This window comes from Phoca vitulina, unplaced genomic scaffold, assembly GCF_004348235.1.
Source record: "Phoca vitulina isolate PV1807 unplaced genomic scaffold, GSC_HSeal_1.0 scaffold1, whole genome shotgun sequence".
In the NCBI taxonomy this organism is placed as follows: Eukaryota; Metazoa; Chordata; class Mammalia; order Carnivora; family Phocidae; genus Phoca; species Phoca vitulina.
The window spans coordinates 77,307,364-77,318,828 of NW_022589704.1; the positions used below are offsets into that span (position 1 = coordinate 77,307,364).

General features: G+C 37.5%; 1 protein-coding gene across 1 annotated transcript in view; it reads left to right on the top strand.

The window, feature by feature from the left end:
• The window catches only part of NEB (nebulin), a 195,348-nt gene that overhangs the window by 78,030 nt on the left and 105,853 nt on the right, over window positions 1-11,465 (top strand). Inside the window, exons 55-65 of the mRNA XM_032402834.1 lie at window positions 816-920; window positions 2,121-2,228; window positions 2,581-2,892; window positions 3,357-3,560; window positions 3,878-3,982; window positions 4,069-4,176; window positions 5,594-5,905; window positions 6,199-6,402; window positions 6,857-6,961; window positions 9,658-9,765; window positions 11,364-11,446. Of these exons, the coding sequence (XP_032258725.1) occupies window positions 816-920; window positions 2,121-2,228; window positions 2,581-2,892; window positions 3,357-3,560; window positions 3,878-3,982; window positions 4,069-4,176; window positions 5,594-5,905; window positions 6,199-6,402; window positions 6,857-6,961; window positions 9,658-9,765; window positions 11,364-11,446 (1,754 nt within the window). The remainder of the gene's footprint in view (window positions 1-815; window positions 921-2,120; window positions 2,229-2,580; window positions 2,893-3,356; window positions 3,561-3,877; window positions 3,983-4,068; window positions 4,177-5,593; window positions 5,906-6,198; window positions 6,403-6,856; window positions 6,962-9,657; window positions 9,766-11,363; window positions 11,447-11,465) is intronic.

Below are 11,465 nucleotides of genomic sequence, written 5' to 3' on the forward strand. Positions count from 1 at the left end.
GATTCAGCTTTTGTACTTTTAGCAGGACATCGTGTGTAGTACCCTCTTCCATATGTCCTATCAGGTGGTACATGATATCCATTCGTTCCATTACTCATCATTTTAATTTTGATCACTTGGTTAAAATGGTGTTGTGAGGTTTTTCCACTGTCAAATTACTATTTTATCTTTTATAATTGCTAAGTATCTTGTGAGGAGATTCTCTGACAATTCTCTATTTTTCATCAAATTTTCATCCCCTTGTTTTAGGAAACCAATGAGATTTTTGTTTGGGTTGTCTTGTCTTCTGTTAAAGAAAGACAGAGGATTGCTCTGGGACATATAAGAGATTTTTATAAATTCCATACAAAATTCTCTTGGGATCCTAATCCACCCAAATTATTATAAGGTAGAGCTATAAGTAATAAAACACATAGGGAATGCATCTCCCTAATTTCTAGATATACCTCGAATATGTCATTTTTTGAGAAGGGAAGGGCTATCTCCCAGTTAAACACTGAGGGAGACGTTTATAAGCAAATTGGAGAACTTCTGCTCTATTTGATGATCACGGCAAAGACTCTAATTACTTGGATTGATTTCTAATGGGCAGGGTTATTTGTAACCTTGAAAAGGTAATCCACACTTTATATTTTGAAAGGCAGTTATATCCCAGACAAGTGAAAAAATACACTACCTATTTTCTGCTCAAGTTACCTGCTTATGCTATCAGTTAAAATGCTTAATTCAGATGAATTCAGTGATCCTGTTTGATGTTAATGGTGTCATTCACTAGTCTAACAAAACCACTGAAATCCTCTTATTTCTCATTTTAGAGACTTTATAGAGAAGCTTGGGACAAGGACAAGACTCAAATCCACATCATGCCTGATACACCTGACATTATTCTGGCTAAAGCAAACTTAATCAACACAAGTGATGTAAGTTTCCAAATTCAGCATGTTTTTCAGAAAGCTTTTAATTGCTTCTAAGGCAATGAATTTATTTGGAAGTAAATTTGCATGTCTGAATGATTTTGATTAATAAACTACATGGGACCTAGCTTCCTTATTTAGTGGTTTTTAGCTTGAATATCAAAATAATAGGCACTCCCTGTCTCAGGCAGAGTTGGGGGTCTGTGCTGTCTGTTCCTTGTAGTCCTTTATTACACCTATCATCCTAATATAATGGTTTATATTGCTCTCCGGTGTGTGGATGGGAGCTTCTCAGGGTCAGAGATAATTTGTATCGAGCCTGCAGTGCTTAGCTAGTAAAGTACCCAACACACATGAAATTCAATGAAATTTCGAATGAATGAGCATTAAAAAACCTATGCAGGAGAACTCCATTTTTATTTTTATTGTCAGAAGAATCTCCTGAAATCTGTAGATGTAAAAATTAAATATTTTAAAGACAAATTCTAAACTTTAATAGAGAGACTTCAACATTAAATAAGGTATTCGAATAATGCCACAAACGTCTAAAATATAAACACATTGCAAGATCAATAGGCATTTTAAACAATCTGGTTTCTGGACAAAGTGCATTAAATTGTATTCTCAAATATTTCATTATGTAACAAATCTGAAGAAAAAAATTATTTCTCTTAAGCTTTTAAATTTAACATTTAAAGTTTCCTCTGAAAAATCTTAGATTTAAAAAATTATGAAGGATTTTGTTTCTTACCTACAGATGCGGATCCTACTACGGACAGCCCTATATTGTAAAGTAGATTATTTTATAGTGTGTTAGCTACGTGGAAGAGACAGCCCATTAGGCATAATTTTTCCCCATGAAAGGCATGGCTCTTTTCTAACAAAAACTTCTAATGAAACACTCATAGTTAATTGGAAAACAGCACCTAAATGATATTTCATTTCTCTATCAATTTACTTCTGCCTCATTCTCATAAGTATTTGGGAAGAGCTGAAATTTAATTTTGTTGATATGGGTAATCGAAGAGCTTTAAAGTTTAAAATAGGATCATTAACAATCAATGGGCATAATTTCCAATTACATTTAAGTATTCTAGAGCAGATACTATTTTCAGGGACTCTTAAAATATTTAGTACATTGCATTCTTATGCTACAGTTGTTTATGGAAAACAGCTTTTCCCAAAGTGATCTTCATCTCTTAACAGAAACTCTACCGAATGGGTTATGAGGAATTGAAGAAAAAAGGTTACGATCTTCCCCTTGATGCCATACCAATCAAAGCTGCAAAAGCATCCCGAGAAATTGCCAGTGAAGTAAGACTTTTTCCACTGTTTATATTGATTTGATTGCAACTTATCACTTTAACAGAGTTTCAATTTAATCTTAAATTGAACAAAATCTTCCAAGGAGTAACAAATTAAAACAGAGTGGAATGATCCCAAAGATGTAGTGTGGGATGAGGATAAACTCAAGGTATTTGTAGCTGGAATTTGTATGAAATTTATTATGTATGAAATTTGTACCTGGAGTTAGCCTTTAATCTTTCCTATCAAAAGACTTAAATCTGTGGCTCTCTAGGCTTTGTGAAATATGTGGAGTTCATGTGCTTTGTAATTGTAATGTAAGTTAATCTTGAAAGGAACAAGACATATTTTTTTCCTTTAGTACAAGTACAAGGAAGGCTTTCGCAAGCAGCTTGGCCACCACATTGGAGCCCGGGACATCAAAGATGACCCCAAGATGATGTGGTCCATGCATGTGGCCAAGATCCAGAGTGACAGGGAGTATAAGAAGGACTTTGAGAAGTGGAAGACCAAGTTCAGCAGCCCAGTGGACATGCTGGGGTTGGTGCTGGCCAAGAAGTGCCAGACCTTAGTCAGTGACATAGACTATAAGAACTTCCTACACCAGTGGACATGCCTGCCTGACCAGAATGACGTCACCCATGCTCGACAGGCCTATGACCTCCAGAGTGATGTGAGTCTAAGATTTTCCTTTGGCCAACTAAATATCATGTCTGCTTTCCTGAGAACCAAATTTTCCCTAAAGTAAGCAGAGTTGAGTTTACACAACTGAGTTTTATGTCCCTAGATTAATGCCCATGCCCCATCCAGTCCCCCAAATATCTGGAGGCACCATTATCCCACAGAGAAAGAACCAACAAATATTCTCCTGCTTTGGTGAAAGCCTCTAATATTCTGATCTAGAAGAGCTGGATCATTCTCTATGTGCTGCTATTTAAAATGCTTTCTAAAATAAAATGTCTTCCAAAATATGCTTCTGATTTGAATAGTCCATAGATTCACAACACATTTGTAAATTTCCCAAGAATTCAAGCATTTAAATATATATAGTCTAGTAAAATATGTAATATATAATTTTATTTCTTTCGGGGCATATTATTATGCTTATGTTAAGTGGTTTGTCACCTATAATTTCAGAATTTGTACAAGGCTGACCTTCAGTGGCTAAGAGGCATTGGCTGGTTACCTAGTGGCTCTCTTGAGGATGAAAAGAACAAGAGAGCTACCCAGATTTTGAGTGATCACATTTACCGTCAGCACCCAGATAAATTCAAGTTTTCCAGCCTTACGGACTCCATCCCAATGGTTTTGGCAAAAAACAATGCTATTACCATGAACCATGTAAGTCTTGTCTTTACTTGAAGGGGGTATTTGTGTGTGTGTGTGTGTGTGTGTGTGTGTGTGTGTGTAAACATAAACATCTGTTTCTATAAAAGAAAAGTCATATTTAATTCTTTTGCTTGGTATTAAAGTGGTTTTTAAGTAAGTGCTGTGATTTCTACTGATATGAGACATCTAGACCTGAAGGTGTCACAAATACCAACTCACAGAGCAGACTATCTTTATTCTCATTAAGAACCAGATTATTAAAACAGATTATTTTTATGTATCTATTCATTACTAGCCTGTACTAATCACATCTTTTTTGTTTGCTTTAGCGCCTCTATACAGAAGCTTGGGATAAAGATAAAACCACTGTCCACATTATGCCAGATACTCCTGAAGTTTTACTGGCTAAACAAAACCAAATAAATTACAGTGAGGTCAGCAATATATTCATGGTGCATGATAGATTGTATTTATACTGCACTTTATAAATCAAACTCATGATGATTTATGTCTATTTCAGAAACTATATAAACTTGGCCTAGAAGAAGCCAAGAGGAAAGGCTATGATATGCGGCTGGATGCCATTCCCATCAGGGCGGCCAAGGCCTCCAGAGACATTGCAAGTGAAGTAAGTGCACCTAAAAAGTTCTTTGCCTGAACTTTAGCTCAAAGGTTTTTCTGTCTCCTGGTTATATAGTAGGGTAAGTAAGCTATGAGGTTAAAGTTCTTGCCAACAGTCTTTTTTCTAAGTAAATAGTTTAAAATAATGGTAATAAAATTCTCAATACAAAGCTATGGTTGAGTCCGTAGCAACATGCATTTCAAAATATTTTCCATTTCCTGCTGAATGAAAGCACTGGAGGGTGGGAGGGTGGGTTAGCCTGGTGATGGGTATTAAAGAGGGCACGTTCTGCATGGAGCACTGAGTGTTATACACAAACAATGAATCATGGAACACTACATCAAAAACTAATGATGTAATGTATGGTGATTAACATAACAATAAAAATTAAAAACAACAACAAAAAAACAAAAGCAAAAATTCGTTACAAAAAAAAAAGAAAGCATTGGATACTTGACTAGGTTCAGACATCCTTTGGGCTTTTCCACATGATATATTCTTATATACAATTGAACTCATTGTAGGATTCCTTCAAAACTAACTCATGCTTTATGAACTAATGAACCTACAAGGGCTGAATAAATAGGACACATTATTCATAGTCCAACCATCCACAGGTACCATATGTTTGCTTCTGCATCTGGTGATTGGTTGCCAGTATTTTTTTTTTTAAAGATTTTATTTATTTATTTGACACAGAGAGAGAGATAGCGAGAGCAGGAACACAAGCAGGGGGAGTGGGAGAGGGAGAAGCAGGCTTCCTGCAGAGCAGGGAACCCAACGCGGGGCTCGATCCCAGGACTCTGGGATCACGATCCGAGCCAAAGGCAGATGCTTAACGACTGAGCCACCCAGGCGCCCCAATATTTACTTTCTTTAAGTGATTTCTTTGCTTACATTTCTAGGAGCTTTTATCCTTCTATTTCATTAGTCCATGAAGTCAAGAATATATTTTTTCTTTATTTCCAAAATATGAGAAGTAACCATCATAATTTAAAAATAAATGGTCAACAATCACAGAAGGGTTAAAAGTATTAATATATACCAATATAATGTAATACTTGCTGCCACTAAAATTCATGTTTATAGAGAATATTTAATGACACAGAAGAAGGCTTGTATAATAACTAGAAAAAGGAGATCCTATTCTAATTTTATTGTCTCTCTCACACATACACACACACACACACACACACACACACTATAAAAAGCAGTTTTACGATGGTAATCATTGAATGGTAGAATAATGTCTTTATTTTTTGTGTAGGTATATATTCTTTATTTTCTAAATGGTTTACAAAGTACATGTATTTATATACGGGAGGAAATCATTATATTTTTAATGAATAGGAAAATTGGAGCCTAGTAATTGCTTTTAACTAAAAGCTAAAATAGTTGATAATAAGTGTTTTTCTTATTCTAGTTCAAGTACAAAGAAGGCTATCGTCAGCAGCTTGGCCATCACATTGGTGCCCGAGCAATACATGATGACCCCAAGATGATGTGGTCCATGCATGTGGCCAAGGTCCAGAGTGACAGGGAGTACAAGAAGGACTTTGAGAAGTGGAAGACCAAGTTCAGCAGCCCAGTGGACATGCTAGGAGTGGTCCTGGCCAAGAAGTGCCAGGCCTTAGTCAGTGACATAGACTATAAGAACTACCTGCATGAGTGGACGTGCCTGCCTGACCAGAATGACGTCACCCACGCTCGGCAGGCCTATGACCTCCAGAGCGACGTGAGTATGTGAGGATCACAGTGGCATGCAAAGGTAGGAAATCAGTGAATTAACCCCGCTGGGAGAAGGTAGCAATAGGTGGCACTGAGGTCACCAGCCCCTGCAAGGCAGGGATAGCATTTCTTCTTTCCTTGGGAGTATTGTTTAACTTTCCAGATCAAAAAAGAATATTGTCTGATACACTACCTGTCCATCAAAGTGTATTTTCAAGAGTGCTCTTTATTTCATATCCTTTAGATGAAAATGTTTTCCCAATGCCGAGACAAATATTTATTGACTGTTTGTCTCAACAGAATATGTACAAGTCAGATCTGCAGTGGTTGAGAGGCATCGGCTGGGTTCCTATTGGCTCTTTGGATGTGGAAAAATGCAAAAGGGCAACTGAAATTTTGAGTGATAAAATCTATCGCCAGCCTCCAGACAAATTCAAATTTACCAGTGTGACCGATTCTTTGGAACAAGTGTTAGCCAAGAATAATGCCATCACCATGAACAAGGTGAGGCTTCAAAATTCAGAGAACGAAGGTAGGACTCCGAAAGCCAAATCAAACAAAGAGAAGCATAATCAAGAAAAGAAAGCAAGCAAGCATTGAGCAACAGAAGACATCTAACTATCCATCCATCCATATCTATCTATGTGTCACTTATATTAAATATTTACTTCAGTAGTTGTTTCATAGTTCTGATAAAATGACATGTTTTTATGGAAAAGCATCTTTGCATGAAAGATACTCTCAATTTCCTTTTGTTAACATATATTTCAGATTATAAGGCACTAAATATCTGTTCTATGCACTAATTACTTGAAGATGTGTCTGCCATACATAATGTGTATAAGATGTATATATAACCTTTTGTTATTTCTCTTTATAAAGTCATTATGGTCCTGAAATTCTTCTTAATCATATACTGAATTTTTTTCCTGATGACATTATATATTTCCTTTCATAGCGTTTATACACGGAAGCCTGGGACCAAGATAAGATGCAGGTCCACATCATGCCAGACACACCAGAAATTATGTTGGCAAGAATGAACAAAATCAACTACAGCGAGGTGGGAGCAGATGCTAATTCTATGAAGTTTGCATGTCGTTTCTTATTTCCGTTAATCTGTCCAAGGTGATAAAATACTATACAACAACTTTATAAAGAATCTTTTTTTTTTTTTGCTCCATGTGAATAGCAACTCTTGCATTTCTCAATCCTCATCCTAAACATCAAACTTCAAGTAAAAAAGGTTATCACTTATGAAGTGAAAGATATAAGAACTAATGATTTAAGCAATAACCATAAGATTAATCAGACCTTTTTCTTTTATTAATTTTTTAAGTTAGGAAATTAGCAATAGATTAAATATACATTTATCTTCCCCTTATGCCTTATTGCTGTGCTAGATATATTTTCCATATATGATTTATTTTTTCCAAATTGTGGCTTAAAGTCAAAATTTAAGACTTTTAATGTATAAAATTAAGTCAAGGCCTAAAATCACAGTATTATCAAATAACCCAGAGAAAGAGACAGAAACAGAGAGAGGATCCGCCAGGGTATGTATTAGCGAGCCTATTTCTTTTCACTTTCTATGAGCCTAGGGCCATATGCCCGCCTGTCAGAACCATGGATGTTTAGGCTGAGAGGTCAGCATCTCTTCTAGTACAAGAGTCCCCACCCAACAGGTTGTCCCCCTGTCCTTGCTTAAGTGTTCTCAGTGACAAGGAGTTTATCTCATAAATCAGCCCATTTGTTCTGGAAAATTCCATAAGAAAATTCTTCTGATGTAGAGTCACGGAGTTCTCTCTGCAGACTTTCATAGTTGTCTGAGGCTGTGCAAAACCAGTCCCTGCCAACTCCGTGAAGATGAGGGTAACTACTGTGGTGCCTCCCCTGCCCCCCCCAAACGATCCCCAGTTCCTGGGCATTCCTCACATGACATCCCTGCTAAAATGCGACCCTCCCAACCAAACAAAATCCTGCAAGTGTAGAATACAGTTGACATCTTCTTTCCTCTTCTGGACATTTGACCTCTAATTCTGCACCCAGGGCTTGGGCACATGGGCAGCTTTGTCACTTCTGGGGCACGTGGAACTTGGGATCGACTAAAACCCGAACACATCTTACATGGGCTTAAGCTAGGTTTCCTCTGTCCTGCCTTTATACATTTGGCAACTTAAATTCAGTTTAAAATCAGTTCAAAGATTGACACTGATCTCTCTGCAGTTCCTTCTTCCTAGATTAAGCCGACTGGTTTAAGCCTGTGGAGATTTTTGTGAATCTGATTTTTCTGTCAGCTGATGTATTAGTTCTTTCTCCCAGCTTTGTGCTACCAGCAAAGAAAATATTGTTTTTTTGAAAGTGTAAGTCAACAATATATCACTCTTCTGCAGGATATAACTTAGAGAATTTAGCTAGATGAGCCACCATCTTAAGTCATTTTATTTTGGTGAGTGCAAACTATAATTTTATTGCTTATATAACTAACTCTTCATTGTCTCCAAAACCGAAAGACATCAAGTCCTACTTGCAAAGCAAAAAGTGAATTTTTTAGCTAAACCTATAATATGTGTCCTGTATCGTTACAGGAAAGCATGTATTGTATGTGCAGGACTTTCAGGAGACAAAGAGCCTCTATAACTGGCCCCTCAGCATTTCTGGAATTCTGGACTCTCTGTCTTTGCTGCAAAAGCTCAGAGAGGCTGTAGTGTTGCTGTTGGTTCAGAGAGACCTAGGGATGATGCTCTGAACAGAGTGCCTAACCTGCCTGGTCTGCTTTCTCCATCTTTTCTCTCTCAGCTTAGTTCAATTCTTTTGTACTTTTTGTCGCACAAAGGATAGGAAGATAAAATGCAAGTTTGATTATGTCACTCTTCCTCAAAGATTATTGTTGGCTTCCTATTTCCTATGGAATTAAGCACCAATTTATATTAGCATTAAGCCTTCAGTCCAACTCCAGGTTCTTCTCGGTCCTTTCCTGCCACTTGTCCCTGGCACTGCTCCCCACTTACTTTGACACCCCTGCACTTTCACTCCCTTGTGCTTTGATTCATGCAATGCCCTCTGACGTTGACTGCTGTCCCAGTCTCCTGAAACCATACTCATCACTCAAGGTCCAGTGCAAAGATCAGCCCCTCTGCAGGAAATTTCCTGATTCTCAATTCAGAATTAATTACTCTTTCCTGGAGCCCTTTGTCAATGATATGCTTAAATGACCTCTCGTGGTTTGACTTTTTGGTAGCTTAGTCTGTAGGCTACCAGTCTTTCCATCAGTTCCCCCAGAAACCTTGACAATGGAAGAAGTCTCACTCCTCTTTGATTCCCAAGTACCTAGCCCAGTCAGAGCACACAGTCGGTGCAGAATCAATGTGGATTGAATTAATGTCCATGATCAACAGTTAATCAAGTCTTTCACTCTTACCCACATTTTGCCACCTTAGGTCCACAAGTTTCAGCTTAATTTTTTAGTTCTCTTCAAAACTGATTCATGGTTGTAACTAAAAATTTTGAAACAGTGGATAATATCTATATTTAGTTAATTCAACGTAAGTTTTAAAATAAAAAACAAAGCTGCAGTGTTCTAAAAATGTATCATTTTTAAGTCTTCAGCAGACAGTGCAAAGACTTATAACTCTCAGAGTGAGATTATTATAGGGGCCTACCTGTGTCGAACTTAGTGAATTATTTTAATCCCCTGTCAGTTTTTGGATATGAATGTCAATATCTATGTGTATTTATATATTTTTTGCCCAAACTTAGACTCTGTATAAACTCGCTAATGAAGAAGCGAAGAAGAAAGGCTACGACCTGCGAAGTGATGCCATCCCAATCATGGCGGCCAAGGCCTCCCGAGACATCGCCAGTGATGTGAGTAACAGTGTCGCCCCAAGTATATAATCAGGCTGAAGTGACGTTGTCACTGAACTAAATCTTCAGAAAGAACTTTCCTCGCCCTTTGGAAATATGTCCTAGTGTATTTATGTGGGATTTTTCAAAAACCTAGTTTTGAGGGAAATGAAAAATTCGATGTTCGTACAAGGGGTTTATAACCTTTAGGACACAGTATCTTCGATGAAAACACCCATCGAAAACAGAGAAAGATCCATTCACGTGGAAATTATTAGAGCACAGCTGCAGGCTTGGAGATATAAAAATTATCACAGTGCTTCTAGAAAGTATAACTCATAAACTTAAGTACTCCCAATGAGAATCAGGTCCTGGCTTTATGTAACATTTTACTATACAATATTCACAAAAGTCATATGACACTTGCCATTATAATTCACCTTTCTAAGATTATGAAAAGAAGGCAGTGGATCCCTACCAGAGGTGGCTACTAGCCCGAGATTGTACCCTTAAAAACAGCTCCTGGCTGTCTAGCACATGCCTCCCAGAATAAAACCATCATCCCTTCATCGTGCCTCCGATGATTCTTGAAGAACAGACCACTACTTTAAAAATCAAGGGCCCAGCATCTGGGAATATGGCAATACACTGCCCTTTATATTGTGTTAGTGACTCACTTTAGTTTATGTATGTTGGACCTCCCCGTGAATTTATGTCAACAATTATAAGTAACAGTGACAACTAGGAAGTATTGAGAATTCCATGCTAAGAGCTTGACATGTGTTATCTTACTTATACTTCATAATTATCCTAGCACGTAAGTTTTGTCATTATCCCTGTTTTGTGGATTGCTTTAAGCAACTTTTCTAAAATCAAACTCTCAGTAGGTGGTGGAATTGAAACTCCAGACAACCTCATTACTTCCCACTGTACCATATTGTCTCCTGCTGACCCATCCATACTTTCCTTACTTAGTGATCTTTGAGACTAGAGGCATGTATTTTGAATAACTGCCTCAGATCCCAGGACAACATCACTGGACATGGAATAATAAAAACATTCTTGGCCTATGCAGGAGTAGAACCCATGACTTTTTTGGAGCATGCTCCAACCAGCTTTACTAGTATAATAATAGTAGTATTATATTAGTATACTAATAGTATACTATTTGCTTATAATAGCATAATACCTGGTATACTAAACTAGGTCCTTGACCTAGAGTACTACATCCTTCCAGGAGCCAGACACTCATTTTACGACTTATTAAACATGCCATGTCGCCAAGTGCATCTCTTTCCTGACATACTTTTAGTACCTAAAATTCATTTCTCCAAATTCCCTTGTTCAAATGGCCTCTCCCCACTGTGGGCACTACCTGCCTCTAAATTATTCCTTATCACTAGGCCATGGGTGATTTGGGATATGCACTACAATTATATGGATTCCATCTCTTCTCTTAACTCTATAAGCTTCAAGGGTAAAGGTCAGGATACCAGCTTGAGTTAATGCTTATTATCACAAGTCAACTTACAACTTTGATGTAAGCAAGGTGATTTTGTACAGACTTTTGACCCCCAAGGGCTTATAATAAAAACCTGATTTGTGTGTTTTCATCTCAGTACAAATACAAAGATGGTTACCGAAAGCAACTTGGCCACCACATTGGAGCCCGAAATGTTGAGGATGACCCCAAGATAATGTGGTCCATGCATGTGGCCAAG